The sequence below is a fragment of the Pelmatolapia mariae genome, linkage group LG12 (genome assembly GCF_036321145.2).
Source record: "Pelmatolapia mariae isolate MD_Pm_ZW linkage group LG12, Pm_UMD_F_2, whole genome shotgun sequence".
NCBI lineage: Eukaryota > Metazoa > Chordata > Actinopteri > Cichliformes > Cichlidae > Pelmatolapia > Pelmatolapia mariae.
The window spans coordinates 29,971,094-29,993,432 of NC_086237.1; the positions used below are offsets into that span (position 1 = coordinate 29,971,094).

At 39.4% G+C, this 22,339-nt stretch overlaps 1 protein-coding gene across 1 annotated transcript; it reads left to right on the forward strand.

The window, feature by feature from the left end:
* Positions 1 to 3,399: 3,399 nt before the first annotated feature.
* Positions 3,400 to 22,101, forward strand: lifra (LIF receptor subunit alpha a). The gene is made up of 18 exons (XM_063489967.1): positions 3,400 to 3,541; positions 11,482 to 11,701; positions 11,867 to 12,003; positions 12,246 to 12,399; positions 12,614 to 12,892; positions 13,041 to 13,170; positions 14,092 to 14,234; positions 14,366 to 14,514; positions 14,670 to 14,823; positions 15,074 to 15,138; positions 15,416 to 15,647; positions 15,882 to 16,067; positions 17,164 to 17,265; positions 17,420 to 17,566; positions 17,745 to 17,894; positions 18,074 to 18,167; positions 18,329 to 18,395; positions 18,532 to 22,101. Exons 2-18 carry the CDS (start codon positions 11,593 to 11,595, stop codon positions 19,219 to 19,221), a joined length of 2,988 nt encoding a protein of 995 aa, XP_063346037.1. The 5' UTR covers positions 3,400 to 3,541; positions 11,482 to 11,592; the 3' UTR covers positions 19,222 to 22,101.
* The last annotated feature ends 238 nt before the right edge of the window (positions 22,102 to 22,339 follow it).

A 22,339-nucleotide genomic window follows, 5' to 3' on the forward strand; every position in this document is an offset into this window, starting at 1 on the left:
TGCGAATACAAGCGGCGGAAATGGGCTTCCTCCGAAGGGTGGCTGGCTTCTCCCTTAGAGATAGGGTGAGAAGTTCGGCCATTCGGGAGGGGTTCAGAGTAGAGCCGCTGCTCCTCCACATCGAAAGGAGCCAGCTGAGGTGGTTCGGGCACCCCCCTGGGCGCCTCCTGGGCGCCTCCTGGGCGAGGTTTTCCGGGCATGTCCCACCGGGAGGAGGCCCCGGGGCAAACCCAGGACACGCTGGAAAGATTATATTTCTTGGCTGGCCTGGAAATGCCTTGGTGTTCCCCCGGATAAGCTGGAGGAGGTGGCTGGGGAGAGGGAGGTCTGGGCTTCTCTGCTTGTGCTGCTGTCCCCGCGACCCGGCCCCGGATAAGCGGAAGAAAATGGATGGATGGACTTTTGCTTTCTGATGTTTTCAAAACACCCTTTCCCCTTAGCGTGTCCAGTGGTGCCAGTTAAGTTGAACACTGTTGCTAATGCCAGGAATGCCACTGTGGTATCACAGAGTGAGTATGAGAGCTATTCCTTCTTGGCACTTGCTTGCCAAGTAGATCTTACCAACCGTAAAAAAAAAATATATATATATGTATATATCAGTAATTTGTGCACATTTAACTTAACGAAACTTAAATGTATTTATAAATCACATTGAAAAACAACTCACATTGACAAAAGAAGGTTGTTTTAAAATGTATTTAGTGAAATTAATGATTTTATCTGTCTAAACTCTAGGTTGAATGCTTGTAACTGAGATATGTGTGTTGTTTGGAAGTCTATAGGCAACCTTCTATAAGCATGAAAGGTCCTCTAATGATGAAAGAGACTTGTTGAAATATAGTTTCTCACACATATTCTGTTTTGAAAATAGATGCAATTTTGTATACTTGTTACTTATAGTTTAAACAATTTTAACAAACACACCCACACGGGGAATTTTTAAGCATAAGATGAAGCTAAATGGGGACACACAACAGAGAAAAAGAGCTGTGTGCCTTGGTATTACCAGGTTGAACCAACAGGGGAAGTAAGGAGTCAAAGGCAAGAAAGACAGAGCCACAGGTGGCTCAAAGTGGCCTCGAGAAAATGCAATCACCAAGAGGTGGAGTGGCTCAAAGGCAGAGGTCAGCCAGGTCAAAAATTTTAACAGGATGGTCAGATGAACTAGTCTTATTGATTAACTTAGTAGATCCTTTAATCTGGTGTCACGGTGGCATTGAAAACAAGTAGAACTTGCAGCAATGGAAGATGATACCATGGCCAACCCACTGACACACCTGAAACTACCACTGAAATCAGACAAAGGGAAAGAGCGAGTGAGGGACGGAAAGAACGCCTACTTAGAGGGGAGAGGCTGAATACTTAAGCATTTAAAATGGTGTGGCATTTTTCCAAACAACATCCATTTGTGGTTTCCTAACTGGTGAAAGCAGATAAAGCTAAGTTGTAAATGAATTAGAAGTGCCAGTAATTCATCATCCACAGAAGCTGAAGAAACAGGAGATGGGGAAGAACTTACAGTAAACACTCTATATTCACATTAAAAGCGTAAACAGAATAAACACTTGCTAAATGTATTTTTTTCTACAAACTCCAGACTTGGAATTTCGAGAACCACACCCAAGGTTGCCAAAACAATAACCAGGAGATAAACATTTTCCTGCTGTTTCCATAAACCAGCCTGTTCTGTTTAGACACTTTTGGCAAATTTAACTCCCTTATACAATAATGTACACATATCAACATCATTAAACATCTGGTAGTCATATTGACTTTGGCAACAGAGGTTTCCCTGAACTTCATCGATTGTGAGAAGACTGCAAAAGAAAAAAAAAAACTAAGTGGTGTGCCACCCACAGCGCCAAGATCTTGACATTATTTTCCAGGGTTTTGTAGAGAACAGACTGAAGAGATTGTTTTTCTACATTCTTAATAATTCCTAATAATTCTATACCCCTGCCTTAAAATACACATTTATCATTACACTTTGTGTGATGATAAATGGATAAAATCAGCATTTCTGTCCGTCAGTCTGCACAGAACAATATAACAAAGATTTTCTTTTTTCCTTTTTTGTATTGAAAATTAAAACTACTTTACCATAGTCTTCAGTCTCTCACTTTAGACCTTTCTAGAATGCATTTGGATTTCTTTACACTTTTGCTTTTGCTTTTGAATTGTTTGAATGGGATTTATGATTTTCTTTTTTCGGTGGGTCACGCAGGGCGAATCTGAGCACTAATTCCATGTTGTGTTGGTTGTATGCTTTCGGGTTACCTTTGTCAAGTTTAACAATCACAAAAATCAAAGGTCATTTGTTTTCAGGCGGAAAGACTTTCTTTAAGGATCGCGTTTGGCTTCCTCATTTTTAACCAGTCTCTGGTGCTGAGAAGTGTGCCGATGCCATGATACTACCATCACTATCCCTGAAAGGATTCTCATCCTTTATCCATCCCTTATGCTTCTGAGAGCTCTGTCACAGTTTTCTACAGAGAGCTCCTGGGCTTCATACCTTGTCCTGACATCCAGTGTGAATTATCTGACCTCGCAGGTCTAAAGGTCTCCTTTTTCTAAACTATGTTCAATCAGTCTATTTGGACTAAGCTCTGGTCCAATCTAACAGATAACTAAAGCAAAGAGAATGAAACAATAAGTGGAAGAATGTTTTAGTACAACATTTAGCCTATTATTTCAAATGACTGAAATTTGTGGAAAAATAAAAGAAATGCTTAAAAAATGTACGCTTTAAAAAAAAGGTTTTTGGGGTTATATTTCTTGTGTTTAATCTGGTTTTATATGCTTTTTCTCTCTATTCTTCATTTTTTTATTTAAAAAACATAAAACAACCCCCCCCACAAAAAAACAAATTAAATACAAGCTTACATACAAAACTTAACACACAGTATTATTATCATAATGCTAATGGTGATTGATATTATAATTAGCTTAGGAATACCACAGCAAATTATAGGGTTGGGCTTTTGATTTTGTATTAAAAAACAACAACAAAAACATTTTCATCAGTTTAAACAAAATGTTTAAAAAGTGTTATATGGATGTCTTTGGAACCACATGACACACGCACAAAGTGAAAATAAATAAACAATAAATTAATTCAATTTGCTGTGAGTGGAAAAAACAGGGATTTCACATAACATCACATCTAAACATCGAGGCTGATTTTTTTAAAATTATTTTTGGTATTTTTTGTACTATCCATAGAGTAATTGTTTTGGATCTCAGGTTTGTCCTGTGTGTCCTGAACGCGGCACGACAACGCCCTCTCCCTGTGTGAACAGCAGGTTACAGGAATCCTATTGGCTAGTCCAGACGTCTGTCCCTGTCTACTCGCGGTTCGCTGTATTCCAGTAATCCCAACCCACTCGGGAGTCACTGGGCACGGTCCAACAGCACGGCAGGGACAGGGGTAGGATCGAGAAGATATCGTGGCTCTTTAATTATTTATCACGTCATTCAGGAGCAGGATTAATTGAATATATATCCGAAACATCAACGAAAACCAGTTCTCGTCACATCAGAGGTAATTTCGGTGTTATTTGTGTTCGGACGTCCTGCTAGCGATAGTTCGTTTAGGGCAGCTACTCCAGCTAGCAGTGTTTTCCAAATATCGGTGGCCTGTCTGCGTGTGTGTGGTGGGTGGCTTCTAAGTGACTTTACAATGACTGTCGGCTGACTTTATCCCCTGTTATTATCATCAAAACTATTGTTAAGAAGTCAAGGGAAAATGAAAAACAGTTCATATTTAGTTACCGTGTAGTTACATATAATTACAGTGTGTGCGTTTTTAAAGATGCGTTTGCTGTTACGGTATTCCCCATGCTTCTCACTTGCTAATGCTAATGATGCAAACTGTCCGTCCTGTGATGGTGCAGTTGGGCTGGTCTGTTAAACTGAATCAGCCACAAATCCACGTAATAATTTAAAAACGAATAAATGGATGACGTTTACACCTTTTGATTTTTTTCGCTGTGTATTTGGGACCCACAAGTTTGAACTGTGTATGGTGATAATGTGTATTTTGTAATTATGGGATTATGGTTTACACATTGAGAGGTCAGTTTCTTAATCAGGGAGTCAGTGTGTTGCAGTATGTCCATGTTCATTTTGAAACTAAACTGTGAACAGATAAAAAATGTGCACAGACAGGTAAAGAGATCCCCTATCTGTGAACATACAGCATGTTCTTACAAAACCCTGGGTGGTTATTTTATCATACTCTATCATACCCTACCCAGTAGCTGCTTAATATTACAGGCAACAGTTCATACCATTTGTGACATCTAAAATCAGGGATACAGGCAGAGCACAGTTAAGGTGCCAGTGAATCAGCAGGCGATCCTTCTTAAATGTGAAAGTATCTGCACATGACAAGTGAGGCAAATGATCCCTTGATGCGTTTTATTTGTTTCTATCTATTAGTTCAAACCTACCAGAAAGCTGTCACCCTGTTATTTTTAACTTCTTGATCTTTTAGTGGTAGTAATGAGAGTTATCTGCTGTATCCTCTTCATACGTTACTTTTATTAAATTGTGAGTGATTTAATAAAAATAGATACATTATTGCATCATATAGTCTAGTAGTTTTATGACTCAACATGGGACACACGAGCAGCAGACACCATAACAATCTGGAAAAATATGTTTCACCTACTCCTAACTGGGAGGACAATAGGTCCCCTGTTGGCATGTTTGCTTTGCAAATGGTCACTTGGTTGTGTTTCCGCTAGAAGCTAGCCTACTGCTAGTTTGCATAGTTCTTTTTTTGGCTTGCTTGATTTAAACTGTAGTCAGTGTGTGTTTATTTGGCTTAAGTCAGAAGCTAGGAAGCAAAAATGTAAAAACAAATTATATGAAGTGAGCTGTACTCACTTCCAGTTGTTTTTTTTTTTAGATTAGCATTTTCATCCATAAAGAACTACAGGGAATAGGGAAGGAAGGAAGGAAATGCCTTTTGGTTGACATCCAAAAGCTACACACACACACATACACACACACACAGAGGACTCAATGTCTTCTTTCCACTGAGGTCAGAGCACCGACATTTCACACGGACACTCATTTGGTAACTTTCCCTGTTTTTCACTTATTCTCTAACAAGCATCCGGTCTTCCCCTCTTCCCATTTAAAGGTCGGACATAAGTAGCTGAAGCTTTAGCTCGTGTTTCAAAATGTCACCTCAGTTACATAGAGCCACTCAGTGCTTACTTCTTTGGTCACAGTGGTCACTGTATGACAGAGTAATGGCAGCTTTGCTGAGCGTAGGCTGAGAACAGGCAGACAACTGTTTCCCTGGATTTGGCAAAGGAAAAACTTATCAAAGGTTTTGATTGCCTTTTGTTCAAATAGTATGCATCTGTATGTACATATGAGCAGACATAAAAATGATAAGCTCATGCAATATAGTCCGCTACCTGGGGCAAAATGCTTATTGACAAAACATTACAGCATATAAAAGGTTTATCAAACAAAGTTACATCTATTTAGGGTAGGTGTGGTATTTTTCCAAGCTTTTTGTAATGTTTTGCTTTAGTAGTTGCTTTTTAGCTTAAAGCAGTGGTGGTTTGGTGTAATTTTGGCTTTGGCTCTCATTCATTTTTATTTTTGTCCTGGTCTCAGTTCTAGTGGGAACAACGATCCCTTTATATGATCTTTAAACGTCAGGATGTCTTTTGTTACATTTACAGGAGACAGATTAATAACTGTTACTCTTACTGTGAAAAGCATTTCTCATGATCTGTTGGTGTGGGGAAAAATATTGTTGGAATCTGGAAACTTGTAACTATAATCAGCTTATTCTTACTTTGTGTCATATAAAATAAAAAAAAGGTTTAATTAATAACTGCCCTGGGCAAAGGACAAGTGCGCTAGCCAGGACACATACAAACAAACCCTTGGGAGAAAACAAGCAGCCAACTTTGCGTCTGCCAGTAACTGTTTGTATTATTTGTGACTTGTGAAATCCCTGAAGCACTAGAAACGGGAAATGGGTGTTTGAATATTAATTGACATTTTAACAATTTGATGTACGACATGTTGGAGAAAGAGTTGCATTACATCAACAGCCAGTCCTGCATGATGTATGGAAGTACACTTGGATATTTTCCATGGCTTTCCCCTAAACGTGGCTTTACACAGCTGCACAGTGTGGTGGTGTGGATAGAGGCGCAGGCTCAAATACAATGGCTTGTGTTTCACTGAATGTTCATTTCTTTGGTCCCGCTGTATTAAAAAGCAATGACAGCTCTGCTGAGCGTAGGCTGGAACAGACGCAAAGATTGCCTCCACATTTGGCTAAAGATAATACTATCAGTCACAGGGCCTCATTGCTCTTTCCAGTCTGTATTTGTAAGGTCATTTGTGCAAATGAACAAGGGCAGAAATCACACAACCACAAAGTATCTCCCATCGCCTGAGGCAGATTAAACTGTAATTCATCATAATGTTTATGTATATAGACAATAAGATTTTTGTAATATTTTGAGGTGTTTCTGTCCAAGCACAGGTAAATCTGTCTCTGTCTTCTTTTTCAGTTTTCAGTTTTTTTTCAGTTTTATTTTGTCTTCTGGCCTTGATTGCAGCATCAATAAGAATCACATAACAGTCAAAGTTTTTCTTCATACTTTTCTCAGTTCTTGTGTTTTTTGTTGTTGTTGTATTTCTGTGTTTTAGTTTGACACTAGAGTTAAAAGAGTCAGTTATGGTGGCCCTGAAAGATCAAACACACTGCAACTTAGGAAAACACCAGCAAATAGAAAAATGCTGCAAAATACACAAAAAAAACCAATGGAAATTAGCAGAATTAGCAGAAGTATGTTTTGGGCTGTGAGGGAGAAAATGATGCAAGTTAATTTGTGTTTTAATTGCATGGTTCATATAATACTGTAGATCCATGTTTGCTATGACTGTTTATCTCACCAAAAACACTTCCTTTGTGTTTTGTGAGGCTTTTTGTGAGCTTTTCAATGTTTTTTCTCTTTCTGTTGTGTTTTAATTAGTTCTGTTTTGCTTGCTTTTGCAGCACTTCCCTTTTTTTGTGTGTTTTGGTACGTTGCAGTGCTTTTGACCTATCAAGGCCACTACAGTTAGTAGTATCAGTTAGTAATCACCAAGTTTTAATAGGTCTCTGTGGACAAACATTTGTCATTTACTATAATCACAGATCGCTTACAATCTATAACTTGTCAGACAACACATGTAAATTCCCAGATGGGCTCTCATGTATACATAGATGTACTGATACTTGCCATGGACATGCCAGTAACTGTGTTTATGGCGCAATCCCTAAAGTACCAGTAAATGGAGTACATCTCTCCTGTACTTTGGATTCTTAGAAATGGTAGCTTCATTTGACAGTCAGTCCTGCCCGTGGTATTTTGCGTGGGAGTATACCTGGACAATCTTCATGGCTTTTCAGAGCCTCTTTACACAGCTGCATATACAGCTGGTAGCAAACTGTGGTGTGGAAAGAGGTGGCAAGCTTGAAGTCATGGTGTTGTCTTTGAGGTGAGTCTGCGCTTTCCTAAAATAGGGTTACTGCAGGCATACAGATGAGGTTTAGGCTTAGTTTTTAAGTAACAACATCCTTGTGGTTTTTGTTGTTTGTGGTCACATTCATTACTGCTCCAAAGACAAGAGCCAGAGCTCAGCAGAGAGGTATTGATTTGTGTGCTGATGTGCATTTTTAGCTATCAGTTTCTTGGATGAGATTTCCCAGAATGTACAGACCCCCCCATTCCCCCCACTTCCCATCAGTGCAGCCTGTTTAAAAGAGAAATTGTTGGGTTTTTTTTGTCTTGTACCCTGAGGCTCAAAGTATTGTGTTAGGGCTTGTAAAACATTTCAACGTGGTGTGAAAATTTGGAAAAATAATCCTCTTAAGAAAGGAGAAAGCCCTCTCATGTGGGAAACCACAAAACTTGGAATAAAACTGTTGTTTTGGTGCGAGCACAAAAATATGTAATAGACTGACTCCACTCAGCTGTATTTATATTGAGCAGTTCCTCTGAATTTCATGTGAAGCGCACTTTAATGGCAGGAACAAAACAGAAAATTTTTGAACTGCTATACCCAGCTCTGCAGAAAGTCACATTCAATAAATCACATTAATATTGCTGGGTTTAGTGTGCTTTTTGAATGCAGAAGAAGCAGCTGCTTAGAAAGGAAAATGCAATTGCTATGCATGCAGAAAGAGCTAGATTGATGACCGCGAGGTTTATTCATGTACGTGTCATGTCTAAATCACAGCCAACAAACAAACATGAAGATATCTGTAACTGCTTTAGGAGTCAAAAGAAAAAAATTGATGTTTAAAATCCACTGGCTGCTGGTCTACTGTGTAGATTGATGTTTCAGTTAATGACTGTCATAGCCTACAGCTTTAACAAAGAACTGTAGTGTTAAGAAACAAACACAAGGCTTTCAAGATTTGAAGCAGATTATAAATTTGTTCTAATTTATTCCCTCTGCCAGGATAAATCGAATCTTTTTCTTATCTTATTTTGAATCTGTCCTTGACACAAAAGAGTTATGAAATCCAGTAGCTCTTGTACTCTTGCTGTATTTGCAAAGTTTGCAGTGGGCCACGTCATGAATTAATGAAACCGCTATCTAAAAATATATCAGCATGATGCTGCCAGTCATACTCAATGTCACTATGGAGTACTGATAGGATCACTTATTTGGCAACGAGGCTTAAGGTTTTGGCAGGAATTGTTTGCTCATCTATTTGAAACATGTCACGTTATTGCTGCAAAGGGCTTGGTTGTTTTTCAGAGACTTATTTTTGTCAAGCTAGAGAGACGTTTGAGGCCTGCCCCAGCCTGTCTCGAGGGAAACCAGATGAACTGCGAATGTCAGTGACGGTTCAACACACAAGAACTGAGAGTTATATGCGTACACAAGCACATGCAGGTTCGTCGGGGTTAAGACTCGATTATTCCATCCCTGTGCACTACGACACATTTTGTGTTAAATTATCTAACTTTAAGAAGAAAAACAGGCACCCGATGTACATCATACATGAGTCATGTATGGATGTTTTTGCCATTAAACTTTTTTTCAGTATGCTACTCAGAACGGCTTTGTATCGGCTTTTGGGCCGTTTGGATTCACATTAATAGGTTAAAATTTATGTTTGCAAGTTTTTTATATATTTAATCATATTTTAAAGGGGGTGCAAAAATATTTTTGTTCTCACATGTTGTTAAATGATAAATGCCTGTCTCATTCTTCTTAAGCTGCTTCTGCCAGACAAGCTGGCAGTGTTATCTAACAGAGGAATAAGCTGTTTGCTGTAGAGCTATCCTAGAATGCCAGTTTATGTACTTGGATATTTGATAGCAATCTAAAGGCTACAAAAGGCTTTGGTCAGTGGGTGGAAAGATTCATGTCTGATTAGCTGAGAAAAAGAAACTCATCACTCAAAGACAAATTTAGAAGCAGCAGAATGTGTCGTACTCTGCAGCGCAGGCCTGTGTCTGCTCTGAGCCTGGTAGAGTACAATGGGGATGTGAACATCACTCTTGATGACAGCACTGCTGTCGATTTTTCAATAGGGACTAGGAACACTTGCCAGATCTGTTAACAAAGCTGCTAAGTTGGCAACAGTGAAGTCCTGTAAGTTACAGGGAGGTAAGGGGTCAAACTGAAATGTAATGTATTACACAATTTAACAAAAAAAAAAAATCAAATAGTAGAATTCAAAATCCCAAAAAGTTGCAGAGTATTTGAGTGCAGCTGTGGTTTACCATAACAGCTGTGAACGATTTGTGTGGTTTTAGAGGGCAGCCAAAGAGACGGTGAGCAGGCCGAGGTGGTACAGATTTTTGACTGGCAGTACCTGTGGAAGGAGTTTTGTTGACATTAGAATTGAATACACTCTGACATTCCATTTAGTGAAAATAAATGGTTGGGTTGATATTTCCCTGGAAAACGTAGCTCTGCGTGGTTGTACAAGTTATCTTCAGCTCGATCTACACTGCTGCCAGCTGCCTTTACATGCAAGTGTGTCTACTCAGCTTACATTACTTTCAATTAAATGTGTCTTTAGCTGTGTATACCCAAGTCCTGGTAGGAATAGTTAAATGTGCTCGTCTATCATAGACTGTATATAAAAGTTGGACATAGGTTGGAGGTCTGTCTGTTTGTATAGAGATAAATGGAAAAATGACCTGTTGGATTATTTTATCCATGATCTCAGTAAATGCCTCCCCAGTGGTTTTATAGTCTCAGCCCGTAGTTTAAAGTTTTATTTAATACAACCTAAAGATCATTTATTAAATTGTTAGAATAAAAAAGGGAATAAAGGAGGGCGTACTTTAGGGTAAACCTGCTTTCTGATTCATAACTCACTTTGTGTGAGCACACATTGGCCCACAGTGGCTCAATCAAAATGCCCACAAAGCTCAGCTCAAAGCCTCAAGACAGGACTAACTGGTAATGCTGCCATAGCTACATCAATCTTTTATATTGCACAATGATTTTAGTCAATGGCTTTAATCTGTAGGGTCAAGCAATGCAAGATTATATGTAGAGCACCTGTTAAATAAAAGTTCCAGCTGCATGACATACATGTTCTTGTCTTGTCTGACCCACAGCTGTGGGGCTGTATGGTGCTGTGGATAACGTGTGCAAAAGATCCTCATTTCGAAACCGAGAGGAGACACAGAGTCAGCCTTGGGGCGTCCAAAGCTAGTGTACTGGTAGTGCCGGTTCCAAGCCTGGATAAGTGGGAGGGTTGTGTCAGGAAGGGCGTCAGGCATAAAGTCTGTGCCAAATCAAATATGCAGATACATCTGGCAGCCAAAAGAACCTCCGATGCTGGTCCCACAGTTGTCTTTGTATCCAGTTTGCCTGTATCTTTCTGATTGTTCATAAGTCCGGTTGATAGCAGCAGTGTTAAATTCAAAACCCTCCAAAACGGCTTAGAAAAATTAAAAAACTAGGGTCTTTAAGAGGAGGACAAGTACAGGATAACCCGAATACCATGAACAGGAGGATTTTCATAACCAGTGTGTGTGATGTGTGTGCTTAAACAGCTGCCACGGCGAAGTTTTTGGGGGGGGGGGTTTTCTCCTTACAGTTGACTTTTCTTGGCAGTTGTACATCTGGCTTTGGCAAGAAGTAACATAAGAATGGCAGCTTGCAGTGAGGTATTGCAAAAATTGAAGTCAGTTCAACACATTGGTCCCCAGTGAACCCAGCAGTGACAGAAACAAACCTAAAGCGCATTTCTTAAAAACACTGTGCGTGCCAGAATATTTTCATGGAAAAAACATTATGTTTACATGACTTCAACCCGGTCAGCTTCACAGTGTCCCCAAGTAACTCCCGGTCATTAGCATTAATTTTTTTCACAGCCAGGCTGTTATTTTCTTTTTTTTAATAATATCTATGTTTTAACATGATACATGATACATTTATCGTTGTTTTGAACTCTGTCCTTCTGGGTTTTTCCCACAGGCCTTCCTCTGTATAGGCTTTGCCTCTCAGGATGTTTTAACACGGTAGTGTAGTGAAGAGGACCATCACTTCATCAGGATCTGTAAGCAGACGCTTGGCCAGTAGATAAAAATGGCTCGCTTAAGTCTCACTCCCACCTCAAAGCTTATTAGCAGTGGCTTTGTCTGGCTCCTGTGGATTGTCCTGGGGTTTTTGACTTCACACACTCATGCAGATACTGGTAAGAACTGAAACACGTGAAGGAAACCTTAACTTTAATAAATCAGTTATTCTGGTCTGCTGAATTCATCTAATGTTGAAGGTTTCTTTAATTCTAAGAAGCCATTTAGAGTTAAACTGTGTGTCCTATAATCACTAAACCCTGATGTGATTTTTTTTTTCCAAGGCCTTACAGTACCTCAGCGGGTGATGCTGTCTCCTAACTGGGACACACAGGAACTCTCCATATCCTGGTTGGGAGGAGGCGCGACGACCTTTGACCTCATCATTCTAAGAACTGAATTCAATCAAACTGTCTTCTATGTAAGAGCACTTCATTTTCTATGAACTTGTTTTGTTATGGCATTTTAAAGCAATTGTAGTAAATTATGAGTGTAGGAAGATTTGCTGTACTGGTAACATTGTTTTGTGTAGTGTAGTGATTTCTTTGATTTTACGTAAACTTTACGTTTTGTGTGCACTAAGTAGGTGATTTCTTCTCTATGACGGTCGCAATATTTCACCAGTTACTTGTTTTAACTGTGTATTCTGTGCATGTTCTGTAGGAGACAGTCTCTCCGACAGTGAATAAGGTGAGTGGTCTGCACCAGTGGACGTGGACTTCAGTTAACCCTCTAGAGTGTACCTCCCTGTCAGTCAAAATCCGCTCAAAAGATGGGCAGTATACAAGTGAATGGAGTCAGACTGAGACACTTCAAGGTCAGTGGCATGCATGTATATTATAGACCATCACTAATTAGTTAAAACCTAAGTACCCAGTTAGTATCCTGTTGACAAGTTCTCATTAAGGCCTCATTCTTTTAAAATGTATACCTCCTAAAACATTTGCCTTGTGCATATCCATGTCTTTTTACACCTTACTACTCTCCGAACTCAATTTTTTTATTCTCTCTCGATCCGTTTTCTATTTCAGGAAATGATCACCCCAATAGTGAGCAGAGTGTTAAGGCATTTCCCCAGGACAAAGTTTTACCTGTGGGGGCCAACATCACCTTCTGTTGCATTATGGATGAAGGGATGGTCTTTGATAAGATAAAGTACGATGGGAACGCCACGAACGTGACACGACTGAGCAGGCGGACCTATTCCACTACAGTGTCTAATCTGGTGGCCTCTCGCCAGTCAGGAAGCAACATGCTTTGTTTGCCAGAAGACAAGGGAAAACTGTATGGAGCGGTTGTGTTTGTTGGATGTAAGATAAACACGTTTGAAATATTTTTAGATCTAATCTGGGTTAATGCTTTGGGCATGGCAGAAAAATACATTCATTTATGTCTTTTAATATTTATGACTATAAAAATGTAACTGAGAATTTTGGGTTTTTTTGTCCACACCCCCAGATCCACCACTGCCCATTGATTTTAAATGTGAGACTTACGACTTAAGTTCAGCTGTGTGCCAGTGGGGGAAAGGACGAGACACTCACTTGCATGGCAGTCAACGAGGAACTCGCTACTTTGTGAACAACAGGTACGCAGTCTCACTCACAAAAGGGAGTAGTAGAACTGTACAATCACTCATTCACAGAAAACATCTGCAGGTTCTAGAATACATGGACAGTACAGGGAACCGTTACCTGTATTTTTCAAACAATCCTACATCCGTCCAAACCTGTCCAAACTGCATGTTGGATGTTTCTTGTCTTGTCCTTCACATCAGCTACATTGCCACCTAAAGCTGTTTATCCAGTGTCAGCACAAAAGCTGCGCCAGTTTTGAAAAAAATGATTTGTCCAGTAGGTCACAGAAGCAAAAGGGTCCAACTGCAGTGCCTTAAACCTCTCTCCTCGGGCAAGAATAACATATGTAAAATGTACATGTGTGCTGCTCATCAACTAGCATTACCTGCATGATTATAGGCAGAACTTTTTCAGTGAAGAGCTGCGATGATGCTCTCCACAGTACCATGCCAGCAGTTTTCTTCCAGATAAAAATGCTATGAACCCAGGATGAAAAGAAAACAGAAGATTGTTTTACAAAGTTAGATGTGGAAGCCCTTTCAGCTTTTATGTCCAAGACTTTGTTTTTAGCCATCATCGGGTCAGACTTAGTTTGTATTTGAACAATGTGTTTATATTATTTATGACAGTTCCTCTGCCTTTCTCTAAAAATCCTTTTTTTTGTATGGAAAAAAAAAAACTAGCCGAGAGAGGAAGACGAGAAATATAAAACACTTAGGCAAAGAGACCGCTTGCCTCTGTGTGTCCATTTGATAGCAGATTGGCACACTTCCAAGCCTTTTACAGGAATAGCTTGAATGCTGGCCAAAATGTTTTTCATCCTGTGCCTTTTCTATATGTTAGAAAGACAATTTGAAGTGATTACATTTTATTGGGAATTGCTACACTTTCAGCAAATCAAATTTTTTGTGCCTTTTTTGTTTTGTTTTTAGGGACTGCAGTGAGGTCAACCAAGATGTGGGACAGAAAGAAGCAACCTGTACTTTAGACACATGGGAGGGTAACTGGACACTGGTAGCTAAGAATCTTCTCGGTCAGTACAGCCTCACGGACACTGCTGAACTCAGTCAGAGAGGTAGGTGGCTCAACCTTAGCTTCTCACCATCACTGCACATACTCTTCTGGTAAAAAAGACATGTAGAAATCAAAAATATATAAAATATTTTTTTTCTCTTCTGATGTTGTTGAATCACTCTTCCTCCTCAGTGTGTCCAGTGGCGCCAGATCGGCTGAGCGTCGTTGCCGATGCCTGGAATGCCTCTTTGTCGTGGCATTGGAAGTACGACAGTTATTCTTCCTTGGCACTTGTCTGCCAGGTTGAGATCACCGCAACAGAGGACGGAAAACTAATAAAGGTGAGAAGTCTGCGCTTGTGTATGTTGTGCAATATGTCAGACATCATCACTTTGATTCTTCTGGCACTGCTTCCTACCACATTGCCCTCAACAAATGCGAGGTCATGTAGGATGTTCTCTCATTTGTGCTTATAAAATCGAATGTCTGTTTCCAGCGTGTTTTCTCTGGTGTGGGTCTGAGGTCTGTGTTTCTGTCGGACCTGTATCCTGATGAGCGCTACAGTGTTAAAGTCCGCTGCGGTGCCCAGCAGAATTTCTGGAAGTGGGGAAAATGGAGCGAACTGTCTTCCTTCAAAACCAACATCTATGGTAAATTATTTATTTGTGATATTGCTTATTTTGGCAGAATTAGGGCTGCAAGTGGTTATTATTTCCTAATTTTATCAATCAGTTATTTTTAAGTGATTAATTGTTGGGTGTCTGCCTGAATTAATTCAACTTTAATGAAATCTAGGAAGTAAATTTGTTGCTAAATACTGGAAATTTGAAGTCCTTATTACTATAGGACTAGAGTCTCTAAAATGTAACATAACATTTGTATGTTTTTGACTTTTCTCAGTTCCCGATACCCCAGATGCTTGGATATGGTTGAACACAGATAACACTGGGAAGGTTGTTTGGAAGGTAATGTGGTTTTTTTTTTAATCTTTGACTTGAGCTGTTTTAGATTTACATGGTCATTTTAGACAATTTGCTTCATGCATTTATAAGTGTGGGGAGCACAGATTCATCATGTTGACTACAGCTACAATGCACAGACAAGTAACGTGCATCTTCCGTCTTCATTCTTTATCCTGTTTCGTTTTACCACTTTGACACAGGTCACTGTTTAACGTACCATGAAATGTACCCCAATAAGTAGAAAGCGATTTAATATAATTTCTTTTCTGATCTCTTTTAGCCTCTAACACGAAGACAGAGCCACGGAAAACTGACACAATATGAAGTTTTCCTTTGGAGCCCTGAAGAAAATCGAGCACTTGCGCCGGCTGTAACCTTGCCACCGAATACTTGGTCTATGCCAGTCAACCTCACAGAAATCGCTTTCTTCAGCAATAACGGCAACATCGTAGCAAATGTCACTGCAAGGAATGATGCGGGATCTTCTCCACCTGCAAGAGTACATTTGACAAGTATGTGAAAGTGGAGGGAGAGTGTGTGTGAGATGTTTATCTTATATTTCAATGGCACACTTGACCTAATGTGACATTGCTGGCAGCTTCTAAGGAGAACTTTATGGTGTTTAAGCGTCTGGTTTCACTCGTATAACATGTGTCGTTGTTGAAACCCTAAAGTAGCACTCTGTTGTGTAGAAACCGTGAAGAGATGTGGCTTCTACATTGCTAAGGTTGTTTTCATCTTTCCAGGTGTGGAACCCCTTGCTGCGTCCAGGATAGTTAATACAGACCAAGGTTTTCCCCTGTTCTGGGAAAACAATGCCAATGCCACCTGTGGATATGTGGTAGAATGGCTTGATGCCTTCTGCCCACAAGACTGCCCTGTAGAGTGGATTAAGTTGCCTGCTGGAACCACTAATGTTTCCATTCAGTCAGGTATGCAACAACTGTCAGCCTGTGAAAACAGATCATTGATTTCAGTGGATTTCTGCACTGTGCTATATGTGTTTTGATTGTTGGTACAAACTTTGTTTTCTTTCTGTTAGTATTATTCTTGACTGTGTATAGTAATTTCAGGTCTTTTCAGACACGGAATAGATAATATTGCTGTCTTCTAGTTTTCAGAGATGAGCCATTTTTATACTAACATTCCTCATAGCTCCATTCAAAAAAGCCAACAGCATTGATAGGAGGCAGAATTACTGACAGTGTTACTACAGTATTACAGTGTTACTATAGTATTATGTGTTGTCTGTGGGATTTGACAGTTCATCAAGTGGAATAATGCATAAAGTCAGACTATAGTTGATAATATTTTGGCAGTTAATTTGATCATTTAGCCCTATCCCGTCGGTTACTGGAAATCGGTTACTGGAAATCAGCCGTACACACTTTAGTAAGTGGATCTGGCAATTATTAAAATCTAACTGTATGTAATTGCTCACCTGATTGAAGTGAATTACACATCAAGTGTTGTTTGCTTGCAATCAATCTTGTCTCCATGTCTCTTCCAGGATAATTTGTTAAAGTTACTGCTCTTGTGCTAGATACACAACTCTCATACTTTGTTACTGATGGATTCAGGAAGCTGCAACTATGTGATGAATTGTTAACTTGTTAATCTGACCTGTCACTGGTACTGTGACTGAAAGCATGTATCTCGTGGCAAAGGTTTGTTTAGGCATTCTCCAAAACACTGATATGTTTTAATGAGCTGGGAAACTCAAGATGTTGGAGGGACACCCGTGCAGTTGCAGTCTGGTGACTGCAAGTAGTCACTCTTGTGCTAAAAATGTTTGCGTAAAATGTGCTTGGCTCGAGGTTATGGAAAAGTGGTCAGAGCGTGCATTCTGATATCGAGTGGTCACATTCAGATTAACAGGAGAGAGTATGCGTCAGAAAGAGGTTTAAGACATTAATAAGATTTTCAGCTTTCAACAACCTCAGTTACCTCAAATAACTCTACTGAAAGGGGCTGTCGAAATTTAAATTGTGTTGCATAACACAAAATAATCTGTTTCTCTGTCATCAGATATGTTCCAGCCAGGTGTGAGATACAACTTGTCCTTGTACAGCTGCTCCTCAGATACCAGGGAACTGTTGAAGCGCTGGCAGGGATACGCGCAGGAGCTGGGTACGGATAACGCTGCACACTGAAAGCTTATCTTAAACACAAACAAACAAGCAAATAAACAAAAACAGTGGCGCTGTGCATTTTAATCGCGGACAATTTTTCTCCTTCTCACCATGCTCCTCTAACCTTTTCCCACCTTTTGTGGATTCCACAGTCCCTTCTGTTGCTTTGACTCTGTCAGCCAGTCAGCAGAACGCTGATATTCTTCTCACCTGGAAAGAGATTCCACTGGTGAACAGAAGAGGCTTCCTCCTGGGCTACAATATTTACAACAGCACTGGTTACCAGTTCAAACTACTAGGTATATTTATGATCCTCCTCCTGTTTAACCAATAAAACTGTTACAGTACGATGCTTTAAAAGGACAAAGATCATGAATAATTATGATTTTGCAGTTCATCAAAATGTGTGCATTTTGCTTCTGGTTAATACTTTTCTTCTTCTTTTCTCTCCTTACTTGTTCATTACCCTTTGAACAGAGAATGTGTCTGATCCAGAAACGATGAGCTACACAGCAAAGGATTTCGCAAAGGGTTTCACTAAGGGGACCTTCAAATTTACTGTCAAGGCCTACACTGCAGCAGGGGAGAACACAGGCACCACTGCCACTGTAACAATAGAGCCCTACGGTACGTAAATATCTAGTTTTATTTCTTATGTCAGTCTGTCAGCATTTATAAAGATTCTAATGTATGATGCATGCATTTATGTGTGTATGGATGTGTCGATAGATAGCGTAATTTGTACTGAGATGTAGGTAAATTGGTAGTGTAGCATTTCTAATACTCTCATTGTCCTATCCTGACAGCTGATTGGCTCATCTTGGAGATCTTGACTTCTTTGGGGCTTGTAACTTTATTACTGGCCATCGTCACTTTCACTTGCTACAAGAAAAGGAAGTGGTAAGACTATTGTGCTGCTATTTTTGCTATATTTTTCTCTCTTGTTTGCATGTATGCAAGAAATGATTTTATAATTCAAGGCAGCAATGCAGAACATCTTTTTTTTATTATTCAGGCACTTGATATTCTAAATGTTAAAATTAAAATTCTGCTCCTACCAGGGTAAAGAAGGCATTCTATCCAGATATTCCAGAGCCCAAGCTTCCCAGTGATTGGCCCAGGACACGGGTACAGTATTAGCTTAATCCAGTATGATCCTTATAAACTTCCTTGTGATTACAAAAGCTCATTCCCTGTTTTTTATGTGTTATTTTTTTATGCTGTCTTGTGAAACAATATCTAACTGACTCTTTGTCTCTTTCAGGGTCCGTTGGACGTGAAGCCATCTCCCCACAGCATGGTGTGTGTTGTAGAAACACCTGAGTATGATTGTATTAAAGAAATGCTTGTCGCCATTCCTGAGGAAGATGAGGATGATGAAGGGCAGGGAATAGGAGATGAATCAGTTGACACAGATGAACCAACGTCATTACGCTACTATAACCAAGTGGTAGATGAGCGTCCCATAAGGCCACGTTTCCCAGACTCGTCTGCTTCTTCTATATCGTCTATGAGTTCAGCTCACACCGATGTGACATACACAGGGATCCAGACCTCAGGGTCTTCTTTGGTCCTCCAGCTGGATCCACAGGGCTCTTCCGAGTGCCACCAACCCCAGCTTGATCAGTCGGTCAGCTATGGAGGAGGAGGCTATCGACCTCAGATGCAACCTAGAGCCCCAAGTGATGACATGGGCCTGCCTTCACCCGAGTCTTTCCTAGAGCCACAGGCTGCCTGTTCTGGGGGCTACAAGCCCCAGGGCTCCTGGCATTTTGACTCCCCCGTGGATGCTGCAGAAATGGGCAGCCTGGCACCTTCACTGGGATCCCCTACCTCTGTTGCTTCCACTCAATTCCTTCTCCCAGATGGAGAGGAGAATACAGGGGAGAAACGACAGCTGTCGTCTTCAGCAGCATCCTGGCTCACAAACCTGCTGTCATCAACAAAACCATGAGATCATCTCTCTCTCAGTACTAGTCGCCAGGTCAGGGGGTTTAATGTGAAACTATTTTCATCATTACTGTTACCAGTGTCATGTATTGCAAGGCTAAGCCACACAGTCTAGCTAAATATCCCTTCTGATGTAGCACTACATGATTGTTGCATTTCGACAGCAGCAGTTAATAAGTCATTTTCTGACGTTTATGCCAAACACGTAGAAATGTGTGTCTTGTTATTTTCTCGTCCTTGGATTATGAATATAAATCTGTATATTTATAAATCAAAACATTTCTATCATGGCAGCAAAACTCCTCAAATGATTCGTTCATACCTCTTTCTACCATACTATATATATGCACCCCCTGGAGACCCGGTGTCTGTGACTTTGTGTGATGGGCATTTCCTAATGGCATTTCCTGTGTTTAGTGTGCTTACCTTTCTTTCTTTCTTTCTTTCTTTCTTTCTTTCTTTCTTTCTTTCTTTCTTTCTTTCTTTTGGTGATGTAAGCTTTACTACACTACAGAGAAAAACTGAATGCAACACAGCTTAAAACTTTATAATGGCACCTGAAAATACTTTATAAATACCTTTAGGAAATGAGCAGTTTTAATTGTTCATGTCTTCTGCTGTTCCACCATTGGTTTAATCTTACCTGCTTTGAGACAGCTACAGGACTGAAGCTCAAGTCCTCTCACATGTGATTTACAGTTCACAAATAACTGTTGAAACAGAGATATCAGTGGAACTATGCACTTATTGATGAGAATCATCTTTAGTTTACACAGATGTGGGTGTGGTGCTTTGTATTATGGTCTGGAAATATATGGGTGATAAACCCATCTGTTATAAGCTAAAAACATGAATACAAAGTGATGTATTATAATGAACAAACACACTAATATGTAATGTTTTCTTGCCTTCTGTTTTGCCTTCATTACCAGTAGAGTTTATTTTTAATTTTTAATTTTATTTTTATTTTTTTGCCGCGAAACACATTTCACGGTCAGGCTGATACTTGTATTATCCTCCGAGATGATGATTGATATTATACATTTTTCATACATTTTTAACTGATGCGAGTTAGTTGGATGGGTAATCAAAGTTTTCAAAATTCAACGCTTCCAGTGATTTGCACCATCAAATTTCACACATTGCCTTATTACTCCTAAATGTTGCTGTTAACAATGTCTTACGCTAATGTGATTCAGAATTGACTGAAAGTGCACTGTATTTCAGTATCTGGATCCCACTCACACTTTAGTTTAATGTACAGGAGATGTCATTTGTCATCAGTTTCAGTGAGTGCTATGGCTTCTCGGTGTGTCTGTGTGGATTGCGAAGATTTCTTTGGTTTCTTTAGACAGTTCTGCACAAGAACTTGATATCAGTTTGGTAGGCTGTGTTTATGTGTTTACTGTCTTTTGGTCTGCAGTACATTTAAACAAATGTTTTATAATAATAATAATAATAAATATATATATGCCACCTTTTAAATTCTATGGTTAGATAAAGGGACCAAAGGAGAGAAATGATAGATAATGACTAGAAATGCTCATTGAATACAAATGAGTATAGAAAGCTTATAATTTGACACAATAAGCAAGATGTATTGTTTTCTTTTCTTCTTTTAGAGTCAGGCCAGGGCTTGCCCGCACGGCAGATGTGGTCTGTTTTTTCTCAGTGCCTCCAGCCAACAAGCTTTAAGCAAACCTACTGTGACATGAATCATGACGTAAACGAACTTTAACTCTGTCTTCACAGATGAACTGATAACAGGCAGGCAGTCAGTCCTCTTTGACTACTGAGAAAATTGTATCCCCCCTTTCTTTCTCTTAGAAAACTGCTCTGAATTTTGATTTATGAGGCGACAGCTTGCATCAGTACTGAATAAGCCACTTTCAGTCTAGGAGATCATCATCTTTCAAGATTATTTTAAAGAGGGGATGTAATTCTGAGTATTTAAACATGGCTGCATATTCTGTTCCTTTGAAGCTTGCTTTTTTAAAAAAAAACAAAAACAAGCAGTGCTTCGAAGACTATAAGTTACACAGTGTGTTACAGGATTTATGTTGATTTTGATCAACAGACTGGCACCTTTTTATTGTCCTGGAAATCTTATTATTAATGCAACAAACTGTACATAAGTGTGATTTTCTGTTTTTCCCTTTCTTTCTTGCAATACAAAATCTGATGTTTTATATAAAATGGCATTATATTCCCTCTACTATTTAGTTAATGAGAGGAAAATTCAAACAGAGTCAGATTTGAAATATATATTTGTTGTATATAAAGTGAATAAGAATTGTGATCCTGTTTTTTCTTTTTTTCCCTGTTTTTTCCGCTTTGCATTGCTATCTTACCATAGGAGATTCGCTTTGCCAGACAACGTGTATGTAAGGCTAGAGATCTCTTCCTTGCAGCTGCAGACGAGCAATTTTGCTTTAAAGTTTCCGCTGTTTTCTGCGGTTCATCTTCATTTCTAATGAGTGTTTACACTGTAGAATTTTTGGATATGTGCTTTGTATACCAGTGTAAACTTGCTGCTTTACACATCTTCCTCGCTGGCCTTGGATGTCTTTGTGAAATTGATGCATGCTATCTAAAATATCACAACAAAACAGTGGCTTGTAAACTCCTCGTTTATGTTGCCATATGGCTTGGAAACTAACACTTAGTGTTCTGCATGACAACAGGACTGAAAGTATTGTGCATTAAAAAAAAAGTACCTTATTTCAGGAAATTCTTCTTAAATTCGTGATATCTAGCAGATTATTTTATCCGTTCGATTTTATTGAATGAAAACACTACATTTTGTCCGAGTGGAAAAAATAAATGTTAACACTACTAACACAAAATGGTATGCTATTTGTTTAAATGCAATAAAATGACTTGTCTGGCTAACTGTTAGTTTGTCGGTGTGGTTCTTTTTTTTCCATATTGTTTTAATAAACATTTTAACCATAATCAACGTGCCCAGTGTGCTACTATTAAGTCCCAATTACAAGTTATTATTTTCCTTTAATGTCTGATAATGGTTGTGTAGCTAAAAATACTTCTGTCCCTTTAGTATTAAGTAGCACAGGTTCTGGATCGGTTAGCAGTTATTAATTCTAGTTTTTAATTACACTTGT